This window comes from Pongo pygmaeus, chromosome 1 (genome assembly GCF_028885625.2).
Source record: "Pongo pygmaeus isolate AG05252 chromosome 1, NHGRI_mPonPyg2-v2.0_pri, whole genome shotgun sequence".
NCBI lineage: Eukaryota > Metazoa > Chordata > Mammalia > Primates > Hominidae > Pongo > Pongo pygmaeus.
The window spans coordinates 221,075,768-221,094,396 of record NC_072373.2 but is presented as its reverse complement, the minus strand read 5'-3'; the positions used below and the strand labels follow the sequence as shown (position 1 = coordinate 221,094,396).

Genomic DNA, 18,629 nt, shown 5'->3' with positions numbered 1-18,629 from the left:
TCCAAGCTCTTTAAGTTTTGAATCATTTCCTCTGAATTAGATCAAAGAATATTTGGCAACTCAGCTTCATTCAGTATAGGTCACTGTCAATTCAAAGTTTCGGTCGACTAGTTGGTTGCACAATATGAACCTCTCCCAACTCAGAATAATACTGAATTCAGGGTCTCTGGTAGGTATAATCATGTCAGTGATTTTAGCCCTACATAGAAGTATATCAGCATTTTCTTCTCTTGCTGATCAAGCATCCTCAGAATCCATTCCCATACATAATCCTACATAACCGTCATGTTTCTGCAGTACATATGTGGTAGGTAGAATAATGGCATCTCAAAGGTGCCCACATCCTGGTCTCGGAACCTGTGAATATGTTATCTAAGTTGATTAAAGGGACTTTGCAACTGTGATATCAGGTTCATGATCTTGAGGTGGGGAGATTATCCTGGATTATGTGGGTAGGTCTAGTGTCATTGCAAAGGTCTTCATAAGAGGGAATCAGGAGGGTCAGAGGGAGAGATGGAATGTGATGGGGAAGCAGAGGTTGGAGTGGTCTGGGGTCATGAGCCAACACGGTAACCTCTGGAAGCTGGAAAAGGCGAGGAAACTTGTTCTCCCCTAGAGCCTCCCGAAGGAACCATCCCTGCTGACCCCTTTTAGACTTCCAGAACTCTAAGACTATAATTGTGTGGTTTGAAGCCACTGAGGTTGTGGTAACTTGTTACAGCAGCAATAGAAAACTAGCATAACACATTAGCAAATCTTGCCATTTTTTTTCTTCAAATATGTGCTTCTCTTGCCTCCAATTTTGTAATAAGGCCATAAGGACAGTCCTTGATCTGACTCTAGCTGTGGTTCTGGAAGCAAAGAGGGATGATGGGATAGAACCTAGGGGAAAATAGCATTACCCTGCAAGGTGACTATCTCCGATGAAGTCATTATAGAAACTGCTTCTGCTAGCAAGCAAGGGTCAGGGAATTTAGAGATTTAGATACTTGGAGTCAACTAGTTCTCCTAAACTCCTCCATTTGAACTCTTTGGGTCCCAGTCTTTGCCTTAACTTTCAGATAAGAGGTCCAGTAAAGTTATTAATTTCTTCTGTACTGTAATTTGTAGAACTGAAGCTGCTCCTTTCCTTTACAGCAGTGTTAGAAACTCCTGATTCATTCACATTTCCTGGAGATAAGAATTTAAAATCTGAAGCCTGTCATTTTTTTTTCTATAAGCTCCGCAACATAATTAGAGGTAGCCACTGCACATCCTCATTCCAGATCACCAGGGATCATTTATATAGCTGTTTCTCTACTCAGAGCCTTGGGCTACCAGTGTTCCATCCTCAAATACTAATTGTATCTTCACCATGCAGCCCAAAGAACTGATCCCAGAGCCCCATTTTCTTCATGAAGGCCTGTTACCTATAAACTCTTGTGATACCAGTAACCATATAGGTCATTATCTTAGTTTCCTATGACTGCAACAACAAATTACCACAACTTTAGTCACTTAAAACAACACATATTACAGTTCTAAAGGTCAGGAGTCCTAAAATTGGCCCAGCGTAGTGGCTCACGCCTGTAATCCCAACACTTTGGGAGGCCGAGGTGGGCAGATCACATGAGGTCAGGAGTTCGAGACCAGCCTGGCCAACATGGTGAAACCTCGTCTCTACTAAAAATACAAAAATTAGCCGGTCATGGTAGTGCATGCATGTAGTCCCAGCTACTCAAGAGGCTGAGGCAGGAGAATCACTTGAACCTGGGAGACGGAGGTTGCAGTGAGCTGAGATTGCGCCATTGCACTCCAGCCTGGGAGACAGAGCGAGACTCTGTCTCAAAAAAAGAAGATGAAGGTTGCATTCCCTCCGGAGGCTCTAGGGGAGAATCTCCTTTGCCTTTTCCATCTTCTAAAAGCTGCCTACGTTCCTCTGCTCATCATCACCCCCCACCCCACCCTGCCTTACTGTATTTTCAAAGCCAGCAACATAGTATCTTTAGATCTCCTTCGCTTGCCTGGTGTATCCCAGCACTTTGGGAGGCTGAGGTAGGTGGATCACTTGAAGTCAGGAGTTTGAGACCCACCTGGCCAACATGGTGAAACCCTTTTCTACCAAAAAATACAAAAATTAGCCAGGCATGGTAACGCACCCCTGTGGTCACCACTACTCAGGAGGCTGAGGTACGAGAATTACTTGAACCCTGGAGGTAGAGGTTGCAATGAGCTGAGATCGTGCCACTGCACTCCAGGGCAACAGAGTGAGAGACCCTGTCTCAAAAAAGCAAAAAACAAGGCCAGGCACATGGCTCATGTCTATAATCCCATCACTTTGGGAGGCCAAGGCAGGCGGATCATTTGAGGTCAGAAGTTCGAGATCAGCCTGGCCAACATGTTGAAACCCCATCTCTACTAAAAATATAAAAGTTAGCCAGGCCTGGTGGCAGGTGTCTATAATCCCAGCTACTTGGGAGGCTGTGGCAGGAGAATCACTTGAACCCAGGAGTCAGAGGTTGCAGTGAGCCAGATGATGCCACTTTACTCCATGCCACTTTACTCCAGCCTGGGCAATAGAGCAGTCTAAAAAAAAAAAAAAGACAACAACAAGATCTCCTTCTCTCTCTGACCTTTGCTTCCATTGTCGCATTGTCACATCTCCTTCTCTGTCTCTGAGTCCTTTTTTCTCTTAGAAGGACCTTTGTGATTATATTGGGCCCTCCCAAATCATCCAAGATACTCTTCCCATCTCAAAGCCCATACCCTTAATCACATCTACAACGTCCCTTTCGCCATGGGAGATCACATGTTCACAGGTTCCCTCGAAGGATTTGGATGTGACAACTTTGGAGGAGCCATTCTTTTGTCTACCATACTCATGTTTCAGTTGTAGACAAAAGAATCCAATTCTTCTGGGATAAGCAGAAAGGGGAACTAGTTGGTTTACTGAATCATTGGAATGGCTATAATAGAAGATTCCCAGAGCTATACTTTGAACAAGGAAGCTGCTTCGGAGGTCAGCCTGACAGCACAGCCTCTGCCACAGCTTCAGCCAAAACCCCTCTACCACTGTACTTCCAGAAGGATCATGCAATCACGCAATCACTTCACAGTACTCACCCTGCCTTCAGTGAGGGCTCATCTCAGTGAAAACTAGGTCTTACAGAAATGCTGGCAGGAGGGGAGTCTAGGAAATGTAGCTTTTGGAGCTTTAGCAGCCTCTAGTATTACACACAACGTCATGATAGAAAGCGGTTGAAATAGTGTTGAGTGAGTCGGTCTTCAAAATATGCAGCCTATTAGGTGATGGGGAAGCCTTTACTGCAGAGACAGATGGTGTTTGAGCAGACACCTTAGGGGAGTGAAGGAGCAAAGCCAGAGATAACCTCAGAGAAGAGCATTCCGAGCAGAGGGAACAGTTGTAAAGGACGATGCCGTTAGTAAAATAGCCTTTTGTTTTGGGTAATTGAATAGGCAAAGTAACCTTGAATTTTCATGAGAGACTTCTTTTTTTCCCTCCCAGAAAAATAAGGGAACAATGTACTTTCTTGCAACAAAAAAGATGATTATATTCACCAAATCTATAGTGCCATCCATTCGAAGACACATTATTGTTTTAGGAACCAATAAAAAAGAAAAATATGGCCGGACGCGGTGGCCCATGCCTGTAATCCCAGCACTTTGGGAGGCTGGGGCAGGCGGACCACAAGGTCAGGAGTTTGAGACCAGCCTGCACAACATAGTGAAACCTCGTCTTTACTAAAAATACAAAAAATTAGCTGGGCATGGTGGTGAGCACCTGTAATCCCAGCTACTTGGGAGGTTGAGGCAGGAGAATCGCTTGAACCCAGGAGGCGGAGGTTGCAGTGAGCTGAGATTGTGCTACTGCACTCCAGCCTGGTGACAGAGCAAGACTCTGTCTCAAAAAAAAAAAAAAAGAAAGAAAAATGCTGCCAATTAAATTATGACTTGCCACTGGTTGTAAGATATACTCTGATTTTAAAGATGTTAACAATGCGAAAACAAACAACTGCATGTGAGAGTCAGTGAAATGGGCAAGATGAATGGGTAAGATGGATCCGGCTGTTTTCTTTCATTTGACTGTTAGTCTTTGATTTCAGAACTGTAGAAGATTTGAAAAATAATGAAAGCCAATGGAAAGATTCCCCACTGGCAACTAGACACCGCGAAATGCTGAAGCGCTGTAAAACTCAGCTTAAGGTTTGTATAGTTAAGTGGAATAATTATAGACCAGCCTCATAATGATAATTTTCCCAACAGAATATATACCTTGAGTGAGCAGTTTAGTGTCCTTACTTTTTCTTTGTTATTCTTTTCCCTTCCGATAAAATAGTATATTTTAAAACTTGTTGATACCTTAACTTATATCTGTATATAATGATTTCAGTCTCAGGACAGAATATGGATAGATATGCTTCTGCTGTGACTATGAATTCTTAATGGGTTTTATGATTCTCAGTTTAACATCACCTCCCTTGGCCGGGCACAGTGGCTCACGCCTGTAATCCCAGCACTTTGGGAGGCCAAGGCGGGTGGATCACAAGGTCAGGAGATGGAGACCATCCTGGCTAACACAGTGAAACCCCGTCTCTACTAAAAATACAAAAAAAAAATTAGCCGGGCGTGGTGGCGGGCGCCTGTAGTCCCAGCTACTCGGGAGGCTAAGGCAGGAGAATGGCATGAACCCGGGAGGCAGAGCTTGCAGTGAGCTGAGATCGCACCACTGCACTCCAGCCTGGGCAACAGAGCGAGACTCCGTCTCAAACAAACAAACAAAAAAAACCAACAACAAAAATCACCTCCCCTTCCCTGCCTTATGCGGGGCCCTCCTCACCTGCTGTCTCCCACCCCCTCGCCCCAACACTCATCCAGTATATCTAGCCATGCATTTCCATGATATTTGACAAAGAGTATCTGTGGTAGTGGAAAGATCTCTTTCCTTTGCCCCTCATTATTTCTTTTTAATTGAAAATGATTCATCACACAAAACCTAACTATAGATGGGAATATACTTGCTGGTGAGACATAGCTAAAAACATATGCCAGCTGACATTGTACAAATAAAGCATAGATAGCAAATTTATGCATTTTTCTTCTATTCATGTTCCAGTTATAAACCTGAATGTTAGCTGGTCATGTATTCTGTTGAACAGTAGGATAATATGTGGAAAGTTTACCTGACATAGCTTTCTAGTACCAGTTAAGATTTCAGTTTTATTTACTAATAGACTAGGCTTCTTCAAGATGCACAATTAACCAGGGACCCTTATCTGGGGTCTGTGGACCCCCCTAAGCAGTCCACAGATGTGTTTCAAGGGGATCTATAAACTGCTTAAATTGCCAGGCATGGTGGCTCACACTTATAATCCCAGCACTTTGGGAGGCCGAGGCGGGCAGATCATCTGAGGTCAGTAGTTTGAGACCAGCCTGGCCAACATGGTGAAACCCCGTCTCTACTAAAAATACAAAAATTAACTGGGTGTGGTGGCACACAACTGTAATCTCTGCTATTCGGGAGACTGAGGCAGGAGAATTGCTTGAACCTGGCAGGCAGAAGTTGCAGCGAGCCGAGATTGCGCCACTGCACTTCAGCCTGGGCAACAGAGCAAGACTCTGTCTCAAAATAAATAAATAAGAAACCAAAAAACTGCTTAAATGTATACATCAGTGTGCGCATGCATGTGTGTGTAATTCTGTCAACAGGCCTCTAGGTGGGAATTCCATCCTTAGTGGACAGCATTTTGCCCGAGGGCAGCTCGTAAGAGGCGGCGCTGGAATTCAAACACTGATTGTTTGGCTTTTTCCCACTAACCACTCTGACACCCAAAGGGCCTCCCTGTCGCCACCCTCTCCTCATCAGGTTATTTACTTGTGACCGTTGGAACTCAACATTTTGAGCTTTAACTGTGTGCTAGACCTGGTGGTACTCAGTGGTTTGCTTGCCACGCCTTTGTTTTTCTCAGGAAAAAGATCTTGAGACACAACCAGCATCTTATAGCTAGTTAAGAGATGAAGCTCTAGAAGCTCTGGAACCCAAATTTCCCATCTCCTGGCCCCAGTCCCTGCCCAGTCCCCCTGTAGGGACTCAGCTACTGACTGATCTTTGGGTGGGGGCATCCCTGCTTCCACAGAAACTGGTACGGTGCAAGGCCTGTGCTGATGCTGGCCTACTTGACGAGAGCTTCCTGAGAAGATGTCTGAATTTTTATGGCCTTCTCATTCAGCTGCTGCTCCGCATCCTGGACCCCGCATATCCCGAGTGAGTGCGCTTCTTCCTGTTTCCCTCGTCCCTCCTTGGCTGGGCTATGTTGTCTTTATTGTCCTTCAAAGTTGATAACTAAAACCACAACCCTTTCTTTATCAAGAATTCACTTCTCTGCAAGGTGCAGTGGTTCATGCCTGTAATCCCAGCACTTTGGGGGAGGCTGAGGCAGATGGATAACTTGAGGTCAGGAGTTCAAGACCAGCCTGGCCAACATGGCGAAACCGTGTCTCTACTAAAAATACAAAAATTAGCCGGGCTTGGTGGCGGATGCCTGTAGTCACAGCTACTCAGGAGGCTGAGGCATAAGAATCGTTTGAACCTGGGAAGCGGAGGTTGCGGTGAGCTGAGATCGTGCTACTGCACTCCAGCCTGGGCGACAGAGCGAGACTCTGTCCCCACCCAAAAAAAAAAAGAGAATTCACTTCTCAGTTTCCAGATTGCATTTATATAGATTATGTAGTTATATTGATAGGTGTTTTCCCTGTAATTAGTTACAATAATAGGCGAATGTCAACACCTGTTATTTTAATTTTGACGTTTTCTTTAAAATTTGCTATAAAGTCTTTGATTGATAGAAAGAGAAATCGATAAATTGGAAGCCAAAAGTTGGAGATAATATTAGGCCCTCCTAAGCACTGGGTCCAGGAATACCCAGCTGATTCAGAGAGTGAGCTAAGAACATTGTTGATCGCTTTGTCATCAACTGGTCATCTCCTCCAGGCAACCATTTTTGTTTTATTGATTATTATTATTATTTTACTGTTATGAAGTCTCTGGTTCACTGATGTTGATGAGATTGGCCCAAGACCTGTGAAGGCGTGGAAAATATTATTTAAAATATGTGTGTAGGTTGGGCTTGGTGGCTCACGCCTGTAATCCCAGCACTTTGGGAGGCCAAGGTGGGTGGATCACATGGTCAGGAGATCGAGACCATCTTTGCTAACACGGTGAAACCCCATCTCTACTAAAAATACAAAAAATTAGCCGGGCGCTGTGGCGGGTGCCTGCAGTCCCAGCTACTCGGGAGGCTGAGGCAGGAGAATGGCGTGAACCTGGGAGGCGGAGCTTGCAGTGAGCCGAGATCATGTCTCTGCACTCCAGCCTGGGTGACGAGCAAGACTCCATCTCAAAAAAAAAAAAAAAAATGTGTGTAGCTCTGTTGTCTCAGACAGTTTGAGTTGCACAAAATGACCAAATATGACCTTTTTATTTCCTTCCCATTTTACTTATTGCGTTAACCTTAACAAGAAATCAAGAAGGGTGGGCGCCGTGGCTCACGTCTGTAATCCCAGTACTTTGGAAGGCTGAGGCAGGTGGATCACTTGAGGTCAGGAGTTCGAGACCATCCTGGCCAACGTGGCGAAACCCCGTCTCTACTAAAAATACAAAAATTAGCCAGGTTTGGTGGCGGGTGCCTGTAATCCCAGCTACTTGGGAGGCTGAGGCACAAGAATTGCTTGAACCCAGGAGGCAGAGGTTGCAGTGAGCTGAGATCGCGCCACTGTACTCCAGCTTGGGTGACAGGGTGAGACTCTGTCTCAAAAAAAAAAAAAAAAAAAAAGAAATCAAGAAAAGGGCCAGGTGTGGTGGCTCACACCTGTAATCCCAGCACTTTGGGAGGCCAAGACAGGTGGATCACTTGAGGTCAGGAGTTCGAGACCAGCCTGGCCAACATGGTAAAACCCTGTCTCTATTGAAAATACAAAAATTAGCCAGGTATGGTGGCACGTGCCTGTAATCTCAGCTATTCGGGAGGCTGAGACATGATAATCGATTGAACCGGGGAGGTGGAGGTTGCAGTGAGCCAAGATTGCACCAGTGCACTCCAGCCTGGGTGACAGAGTGAGACTCCATCTCAGGGGAGAAAAAAAAGAAATCAAGAAAAGGAAAACATTTCACACATACCCTTACATATGCACTGTCTTCATTATTCCCTGTTCATTTCTGGTTATAGTTTCTTTGCCTGTGTATTTATTACATAGTTGTATTACAGAATGAGTTTTTTCCCCAGATGAAATACTTATCTGATGGTAATGTAATACTCCTTGTAGTTTGATGTACCATAATTTCATTTCATGAATTGTGCTTTTTTTCTCTTTGACAGTATAACACTGCCTTTAAATTCAGATGTCCCCAAGGTATTTGCAGCGTTGCCTGAGTTTTATGTAGAAGATGTTGCAGAATTTTTATTTTTTATTGTACAGTAAGTGCCTTTAATATTTCACATAGTTCTAATATGTTTTTATGCATAATACTATAATATTCTGAGCTATGTTGCAAACCTCCATTTCATGCCTGGAATTTGATGTAACTGTTTTAACTGAATGCTGCCTAGAGACTGGAAAAAATAAATCCAACTGTGGCACCAGTCCAATTCCAATAATATCTCAAAGACAGAGGCAGGATTAACAGTGCAGATAATGTATTCTGTGAAAATTGAGTTGAATTTCTAATAGTTGAATATGTGTTTCTGAGCAACAGGAGGAAACAGTTTATAAATGTCTGAATGAACATCCCAAACCCAGAAATATCCACATCTATATTTTGTACTAAAATTTGTCTCAATTGTAAAATTGGAGAATGCTTACCAAAAAATGGTTTGAATTTCTAACTGGTATTGTAGGGTTTTAATTTTTTTTTCAAATCCTTATTTGGTTTATCAAATTAACATTTTATTTCTAAAACATTACAGGTTAGAAGAATTACAATTTCAATCCCTTGGCACCATGATAGCACCTATGGCTAGCTGAGGGAGTGGTATGTGAAGTCTATTGTGAAAAGTAAAAGTCATGCTGGGCACTGTGGCTCAGGCTTGTAGTCCCAGACATGCGGGAGGATTGCTTGAGCCTAGTTCAAGACCAGTCTAGGCAACGTAGCAAGTCTGCATCTCTTTAAAAAAAAAAAATAATAAATAGTATAGGTCCCCAGTCACAGAATACAAATTGTGAAAGTTTTGTAACAAATGAGACAAAAAACAAAATTAGTATAAATGATTTTAAAATAAGGGCCAAAAGTAAATGGAACAAGTTATATTGCTGTCATAAAAGCTGCCTTTAAAAAAAAGCCCAAATTGAGGCAGAGGTTGCAATGAGCAGAGATCATGCCACTACACTCCAACCTGGGCAACATACACAAAAAAACCCAAATCATTGGTGACATGTGATTTTGATTGGTATGAAATTTTAAAAGTGACTCAAAAACATGGTTTATTTGTTGAAAAACCAACCTTGGAATTTAAGCAACTCAAGTCACATTTTAAAATTTGTTCTATGCACAGTGATACAAAAGACACCTATTTGAAAAATTTCATTTATTCTCATTTTCATCAGAAATTAAAAAAAACTATCAAAATGTTTATGTTTTGGTAGTGATGATCTTTTGTGAAGTTTATCTGATTTGATCATAGGTTTCGTTTATAGTTAACATGCTACAGCCGGTAACCGTGTTTGGTTTTAAATCTGTCTTGTTACAGTGTGAATAGTCACTGTAGGCTGGGTGCAATGGCTCACGCCTGTAATCCCAGCACTTTGGGAGGCCAAGGTGGGCGAATCACAAGGTCAAAAGATCGAGACCATCCTGGCCAACATGGTTAAACCCCATCTCTACTAAAAATACAAAAATTAGCTGGGCATGGTGCAGGCACCTGTAGTCTCAGCTACTCAGGAGGCTGAGGCAGGAGAATCGCTTGAACTTTGGAGGCGGAGGTTTCAGTGAGCCGAGATCGTGCCACTGCACTCCAGCCTGGGCGACACAGCGAGGCTCCATCTCAAAAAAAAAAAAAAAAAAAAAGGCCAGGTGCAATGGCTCACGCCTGTAATCCCAGCACTTTGGAAGGCCAAGGTGGGCGGATCACGAAGTCAGGAGATCGAGACCATCTTGGCTAACATGGTGAAACCCCATCTCTACTAAAAATACAAAAAAAATTAGCCGGGCGTGGTGGCGGGTGCCTGTAGTCCCAGCTACTCAGGAGGCTGAGGCAGGAGAATGGCGTGAACCTGGGAGGCGGAGCTTGCAGTGAGCCGAGATCGCGCCACTGCACTCCAGCCTGGGCGACAGAGCGAGACCCCGTATCAAAAAAAAAAAAAGTCACTGTAAACTGAACGACTTCAAGGGCACTCCTAAACCTGTTTATCCTGCCTTCCCCTCCTCACTTACTGACACCAGCCCTCACCCACGGTGAGTTTCTCAGCAGTTTCTCAGCGGTCTCTTTCTTGCTCTTCTTGCCTCTGTTCAGATACTCTCCCCAGGCGCTTTATGAGCCCTGTACTCAGGATATTGTGATGTTCCTTGTTGTGATGTTGTGCAACCAGAACTACATCCGAAACCCATATTTGGTGGCCAAACTGGTAGAAGTCATGTTTATGACCAACCCTGCTGTTCAGCCACGAACCCAGAAGTTTTTTGAAATGATTGAGAACCATCCTCTCTCCACCAAGTTGTTGGTACCTTCCCTGATGAAGTTTTATACAGGTAGGTTGCTGGAACACAGTGTAGCACATGGCAGGCCAACTTAGGTAAGGTCATCTAAAGCTAGTGGATGACATTGCTCTAAGCCTGTTACCTAATATCCTGCTACCTGTGTGTATAACCTACTAACCTGTGGCCTGCAGAGGATGTACTTTTGGTTCTTGCCCTGAGTAGTTAGGAACAGGACAACCATTCCACCTACTGGTCTCTGATGATTCAGCAGAAACCACTAAAAGTCAGATGATTAGCACCGAGACCCAGGGTATCAAGAGCACAAGTTGGTAGTGTTATCTGAATGGAATTATCTGGTTCATTTTACCTTTGAACTTACAGCATTTGTTTTTTAACGCTATTCTGTAACCCACTTTCCAAAGTGTGGGTAAAACAGGGAGCTTGTTAAAAATGCATATTCTTGGTCCTGGTGCGGTGACTCATGCCTGTAATCCCAGCACTTTGGGAGGCCGAGGCGGGTGGATCACAAGGTCAGGAGTTCAAGACCAGCCTGGCCAGTATGGTGAAACCCCATCTCTACTAAAAATACAAAAAAAAATTAGCAGGGCATGATTGCAGGCGCTTGTAGTCCCGGGGTGGTTGAGGGAGGAGAATCGCTTGAACCCGGGAGGCGGAGGTTGCAGTGAGCCGAGATCCCACCACTGTATTCCAGCCTGGGCGAGAGAGTGAGACTCCGTCTCAAATAATCATCATCATCATCATCATCATAATACCACTTTTCACCTGTCAAATTTATTTCTGAAGTTGAAAATACCTGGTGCAAACATGGTTGTAGAGAAGTAAGCTAACCTGCAAAAAACCTGCTTAATCTACCCTATAGCCAGTGTGCAGATTTTGTGCTATGAAACTCTCATGAGAATGTAAATTTAAAGCCTTTCTGAAAGGCAGTTTAGCAGCCCACACCAAGAGCCTTAAAAATGCTTTTATCGGGGCCAGGTGCAGTAGCTCACACCTGTCATCCCAACACTTTGGGAGGCCGAGGCAGGTGGATCACCTGAGATCAGGAATTTGTGACCAGCCTGGCCAACATGGAGAAACCCCCTCTCTACTAAAAATACAAAAATTAGCTGGGCGTGGTGGGTGGCGCCTATCATCCCAGCTACTCAGGAGGCTGAGGCATGAGAATCGCTTGAACCTAGGAGGCAGAGGTTGCACTGAGCTGAGATCACGCCAGTGCGCTCCAGCCTAGGAGAAAGGGCAAGACTCCATCTCAAAAAAAAAAAAAAAAAGCACTGCGGTAACAAATAGTAGGTGCAGGAAGTAGCCATCTTCTATCCCTCAGTCTGGGGACCCAAAGGAAGAGCCTGGGGATCTCAGAACCCAGCAGCCCTGATGAGGGCTTGGACAGAGCTAGGACCCAGTCCTCTGTGGAAGGCCCTTAGCCAGTTGGTGCTGGTATCTCTCTCGGGGGTTGTGCATGGTTGCTAGCTCTGGGGGTACGAGACAAAGCTGAAAATTGGAACCAACTGCTACTGCTAACAGTAAGTACAAGGTCCTAAGTCCCTTGTTTCTCCTTCAGTTTTCCAGTTCTCCTGCAGCACCCCCTATTGGCAACCCTAGAGAGGGCAGGCTGCCAAAGGAAAGATTCTGCAGTGCCAGCCCGAGAATCACAAAGCCAACTACAAAGAGTGCATGTGGGCTGGGCACGGTGGCTCCAGCGAATAATCCTAGCACTTCAGGAGGCCAAGGTGGGAGGATTGCTTGAGCCTAGGAGTTGGAGACCAGCCTGGGCAACATGGCGAGACCCCATCTCTATGAAAAATTTAAAAATTAGATGCCTGTTGTCCCAGCTACTAAGGAGGCAGAGGTGGGAGGAAGGCTTGAGCCCAGGAGTTCAAGGCTGCAGTGAGCTATGATCTTGCTGCTGCACTCCAGCCTGTGAAACAGAGCAAGACCCTGTTTCTAAAAAAAAAAAAAAAAAAAAAATTAAAAAGACTGGGTTTTGGCCAGGCACAGTAGCTCACACTTGTAATCCCAGCACTTTGGGAGGCCAAGGCGGGTGGATCACCTGAGGTCAGGAGTTCGAGACCAGCCTGACCAAAATGGTGAATCCTAGTCTCTACTAAAAATAAAAAGTTAGGCTGGGCGCGGTGGCTCACGCCTGTAATCCCAGCATTTTGGGAGACTGAGGTGGGTGGATCACAAAGTCAAGAGATCGAGATGAGCCTCGCCAACATGGTGAAACCCCGTCTCTACTAAAAATACAAAAATTAGGCCTGGCACGGTGGCGCATGCTGTAATCCCAGCACTTTGGGAGTCCGAGGTGGGCGAATCACCTGAGATCGGAAGTTCAAAACCAGCCTGACCAACATGGTGAAACCTTGTCTCTACTAAAAATACAAAATTAGCCTGGCATGGTGGCACATGCCTGTAATCCCAGCTACTCAGGAGGCTGAGGCAGGAGAATCACTTGAACCCGCGAGGCAGAGGTTATGGTGAGCCGAGATCGCACCATTGTAATCCAGCCTGGGTAACGAGCAAAACTCCGTCTCAAAAACAAAAATTAGCTGGATGTGGTGGCGTGTGCCTGTAGTCCCAGCTACTCGGGAGGCTGAGGCAGGAGAATCTCTTGAACCCGGGAGGCAGAGGTTGCAGTGAGCCGAGATCGCGCCACTGCACTTCAGCCTGGTGACAGAGCAAGACTTCATCTCAAAAACAAAACAAAACAAAACAAAATTAGCCGGGTGACACATGCGTGTAATCCCAGCAACTTGAGAAGCTGAGGCAGGAGAATCGCTTGAACCCGGGAGGTGGAGGTTGCAGTTAGCCAAGATCTAAAAAAAATTTTTAAAAAAGAGTAGATTTGGAGCTATGAGACAACAGCTGAATAGCTATACTCTGACCTAAGAATTTAATTTCTAGAAATGTATTCAATGGAAATAATTATGAATGTTTGTAAGTGATGTTCTCCACAGCATTATTTATAAAGCAGTGCAGTGAAAATAATAAAAACAACTGGCCGGGCTTAGTGACTCACGCCTGTAATTCCAGCACTTTGGGAGGCTGAGGCGGGAGGATCACCTGAGGTCAGGAGTTGGAGGCTTAGTCTGGCCAAAATGGTGAAACCTCATCTCTACTAAAAATACAAAAAAATTTAGCTGGGCGTAGTGGTGCACACCTGTAGTCCCAGCTTCTCTGGAGTCTAAGGCAGATGAATCACTTGAATCAGGGAGGCAGTTGTTGCAGTGAGCCAAGATCGTGCCATTGCACTCCAGCCTTGGCTACAAGAGCAAATCTCCGTCTCAAAAAAAAAAAGGAATGTAGGGAAGGACGTATACCAAAATATTAACAGTGCATTGGTTATTTTTGAATGGTAGCATTATAAATAGTTTTTATTTTTATTTTATTATCTGAACTTCTTAATTTTTCTACAGTAAACATGTATTGTTAGTAGTAAAGACAAAACAATTTTAGTTAAGTTTATTTTGTAGTCAGTATTCTGGGCCTGTCATTGTAGCTTCAGGAGAGAGAGAGAGAGAGAGAGAGAGAGAGAGTGTGTGTGTGTGTGTGTGTGTGTGTGTGTGTGTGTGTGTGTACACAACAGAATTGGGCCTGTTGCCTATAAGACAAGTGCTGGGCCTAGTGGAGGCCTGCTGGGAATGTTCCAGAAGGAATTTGGGTGGGGGTTGTTCTGTCTTTCCTCTTTGCCATGTGTGCCCTCTGGCCTGGACCACCTCTTTAGTCATAGATGGGTGACATCTGTACTAATAATAGCCACCACTCATTGAATGCTTACTAATCCTTTCACTTAATCCCCACAGCAGTCCTAAAGATAGTACTATAAATACATCCACTTTACAAATGAGGAAACTGAAGCTTAAAAGGGTCAAGAAGCTTGCTGAAGGTCAGTGGCTAGCAAGTGGCAGCAACCTCGCAGATGCCCTTTAGCACAGGTCCCCCTGGCTACTGTGCTGGTCTTCCTATAACTACTAAGGGACTGGTGTGAGGGTACCCCTGAGGGAGGCATCACAGACATAGTCCCCAGTGCTCATCACCTCCATGTGAAGACCTGGCTGATTAGGTCCTGGTCCCTGAGCAGATGGGACTCTCAGATATAAATTAAGAGTTGCCACACACAAGATCAGTATGTGGAACAAGCTCCTCCTAACACCACAGACATAGTATTCTAGCTTAGAAAATGCTCAAGTTAGGCTGGGCGCGGTGGCTCACGCCTGTAATCCTAGCACTTTGGGAGTCCGAGACAGGTGAATCACTTGAGGCCAGGAGTTCGAGACCAGCCTGGCCAACATGGCGAAACCCCATCTCTACTAAAAATACAAAAGATTATCCGGGTGTGGTGGGGGGAGCTGTAATGCCAGCTACTTGGGAGTCTGAGGCTGGGGAATTGCTTGAACCGGGACCTGGGAAGTGGAGGCCGCAGTGAGCCAAGATCTTGCCACTGTACTCTAGCCTGGGGAGACTCTATCTCAAAAAAAAAAAAAAAAAAAGAAGGCAGCAAGAATACCTGGGGGGAGGAGGGAGAGGTTCAACACAAGTCTAGTCCACCTACGGCCTTCTAGAACAAGGACCTGGGAATTAGAACTTGGGCTGGTATGACTTTGAGGGAACAGTAGAAGTGAATAAGAAGAAAAAAAAACTGTTGGGAGAAATGTATATTGTTTTGTTTCATTTTCTTTTTTTTTTTTTTTTTTTTTTTTGAGATAGGGTCTTGCTCTGTCACCCATGCTAGAGTGCAGTGGTACAGTTAGCACCATGCACTCTTGACCTCCCGGGCTCAAGTGATCCTCCTATCTCAGCCTCCCCTGTAGCTGGGACTGCAGGCATGTGCCACCACACCCAGCTAATTTTTGTGGTTTTTGTAGAGACGGGGTTTCATGATGTTCACCAGGCTGGTCTCAAACTCCTGAGCTCAAGTGATCTGCCCACCTGGGCCTCCCAAAGTGCTGGAAATACAGATGTGGGGCCCTGCTGAGATACATATTGCTACATAATAAATTAACATTTACTTAGTCTCTACTATATTCAGAATTGGGTGCAGATATTAGGGGCATTTTAGATGATATGAGGCATTGGGTTGGTCCTCCAGTATCTTCCTCTTGCAGGCTGTCCTTTATGTCAGCACTCCACACTTTAGCTCACGCTTTTATACAATTAATAAATGACATTTAGTTTATTTTAAGGAAAGGTTGACTTAATGAATATACATAAGTACTTTCAGATCTTAGTATGATAGGTGTTAATTATCTTATTTTATTTTTAAATAGCTGTTTCCTTTTTTGGTCACACACAAAAAAATGTGTTCTTTGGAAAATATAGAAAATATCGAAGACAAAGTATAGTGGCTCACACCTGTAATCTCAGTACTTGGGAAGGACGACGTAGGAGGATCACTTGAGGCAGGAATTTGAAACCAGCCTAGGCAACATAGTGAGACCCCATCTGTAAAAAAATTAAAAGTGAAAAAAAATTTTTTTGAGACAGAGTCTTGCTCTGTCGCCCAGGCTGGAGTGCAGTGGCATGATCTTAGCCCACTGCAACCTCTGTATCTGGATTCAAGCAATTTTCCTGCCTCAGCCTCCCGAGTAGCTGGAATTATGGGCACACACCACCATGCCCTGCTAGTTTTTGTATTTTTATTAATAGTAGAGGCAAGGTTTTGCTCTGTTGGCCAGGCTGGTCTCAAACTCCTGGCCTCAAGTGATCTGCCTGCCTCGGCCTCCCAAAGTGCTGGGATTATAGGCAAGAGCCACCACGCTCGGCCATAAAAAATAAGCCAGGCGTGGTGGATGCACCTCCAGTCCCAGCTGCTTGGGATGCTGAGGTGGGAGGATCACTTGAGCCCGAGAGGTTGAGGCTGCAATGAGCCATTATCACACCACTGCACTTCACCCTGGGTGACAGGGCAAGACCCTGTCTCAAAAAATAATAATAATAAAATAGTCGGGCACGGTGGCTCACACCTGTAATCCCAGCACTTTGGGAGGTCAAGGTGGGTGGATCATGAGGCCGAGAGATCGAGACGATCCTGGCCAATATGGTGAAACCACATCTTTACTAAAAATACAAAAATTAGCTGGGCGTGGTGGTGCATGTCTATAGTCCCAGCTACTAGGGAGGCTGAGGCAGGAGAACTGCTTGAACCCGGAGGCAGAGGTTGCAGTGAGCTGAGATCGTGCCACTGCACTCCAGCCTGGCGACAGAGCAGGACTCTGTCTCAAAAAAAAAAAAATAAATAATAATAATAATAATAAAATTTGTCATAAATTCTGAAATTTCTCATGCCTAAGCTTTTGCCATTTGGACAAACAAGTTTGATTTTTATCCCTCTTTAATAGATTTAGGGATGATAGACACATTGGTGTATTTTCAACACCAAAAATGGTCAATAGATAGACACATTTAGTAAATACCTGCCCCTCAATAAAATTAAACCTAACTTTTTATCCGCTGAAGTATGTCCATTTGAGGTGCCATAGAATTTCTGTAAATTAATAACTTAAAATTAGGTGGGGGAGTATGATAATTCAGCTTTTGGTCATTGGTAAGTTGATGTCGTCCTAATGATGGGAGTTTTCCTAGCCCCGTTCCTTTAGGTGTTGTGTCATTGTCAAATCTTCATTGTGAAACTTTTGTCTTTAAAAGCAGCTTATAATTTCTGTCGTGCCTTACATGCAAGAGAAGTGCAAAATTTCACCAGCTCTCTGATTTTGCAGATTTACGTTCACTCAGTATCATTGTTGGGGCAATAACTGGATTTGGAAAGCAAGAAAGTACATATCCCTCAGTCCCTTTGTCTTTCTTCTTTAGATGTTGAGCATACTGGAGCCACCAGCGAGTTTTATGACAAGTTCACAATTCGCTATCACATTAGCACCATTTTTAAAAGCCTTTGGCAAAACATAGCTCACCATGGCACGTTTATGGAGGAGTTCAAGTGAGTATGGGGCCCCTTGTGTCACAACTTGCTTTCTTGCAAATTGCAGGTAGGATTGCAGCTTAAAAGCATACACAGCTGGGTTCTTGTTGACTGTTTGCTTGGTCTCAGACTCCTTTGAGTTTACCACAAGATGCCATAAATGTGGGCAGGATTTTTTAAATGGCTTTACTTGCAGGATATTGCTGAATTTTAGATTTGTCAAGATACTTTGGGGGTGGTACACAAGCAAAGATTGTATAGGGCAGGGTGTGGTGGCTCACGCCGGTAATCCCAGCACTTTGGTAGGCGGAGGCGGGCGGATCACTTGAGGTCAGGAGTTCAAAACCAGCCTGGCCGACATGGTGAAACCCCATCTCTATTAAAAATACAAAACATTAGCTGGGTGTGGTGGCGCACGTCTATTATCCCAGCTACTTGGGAAGCTGAGGCAGGAGAATCACTTGAACCTGGGAGGCGGAGTTTGCAGTGAGCCGAGATTGTGCCAGTGCTCTCCAGCCTGGGCGACAGAGCGAGACCCTGTCTCAAAAAAAAAAAAAAAAAAAAAGGAAAAGAAAAGATCCTATAAATATGCTGAGATGATGGATTAAGTGTTTTTTTGGTGTTTTCTATGATGACAGTGTTAAATGAAGTTGTCAGAATGAGTGAAATGAAATCTTAGTTCTTGAATGTTGGAAGGACTTTAGATTTTGCAACAGTTAGGTCAGAGTTGTCATTTAAAGTATCATTCTTTGTGGTAAGGCCCTAAACCTTAATTAAAGACTTTTCGTATACCTATCTGAAATCTGAGTGACTGCTTAAACCTGGACATTAGTAATCCCATCTAAATTATCTGTCAGTGCCTAAAAACAAAAGGGAGATGAAGATGCTAAACTCTTGAATTATTCTTCAAAAATTTTATCCCATCTAAGGGCCGGGTGTGGTGGCTCACACCTGTAATCCCAGCACTTTGGGAGGCCGAGGTGGGTGGATCACGAGGTCAGGAGA

At 44.4% G+C, this 18,629-nt stretch overlaps 1 protein-coding gene across 8 annotated transcripts in view; it reads left to right on the top strand.

Moving 5' to 3' along the window:
* UBE4B (ubiquitination factor E4B) overlaps nucleotides 1-18,629 on the top strand; it is a 148,331-nt gene that overhangs the window by 107,949 nt on the left and 21,753 nt on the right. For 5 of the 8 annotated variants that reach the window (XM_054440103.2, XM_054440095.2, XM_063668065.1 and 2 more), the window contains 5 exons: nucleotides 4,104-4,203; nucleotides 6,135-6,262; nucleotides 8,373-8,471; nucleotides 10,503-10,738; nucleotides 17,516-17,642. In XM_054440103.2, the coding sequence (XP_054296078.1) occupies nucleotides 4,104-4,203; nucleotides 6,135-6,262; nucleotides 8,373-8,471; nucleotides 10,503-10,738; nucleotides 17,516-17,642 (690 nt within the window). The remainder of the gene's footprint in view (nucleotides 1-4,103; nucleotides 4,204-6,134; nucleotides 6,263-8,372; nucleotides 8,472-10,502; nucleotides 10,739-17,515; nucleotides 17,643-18,629) is intronic. The other 3 variants (XM_063668077.1, XM_063668074.1, XM_063668067.1) reach the window with 1 other exon arrangement.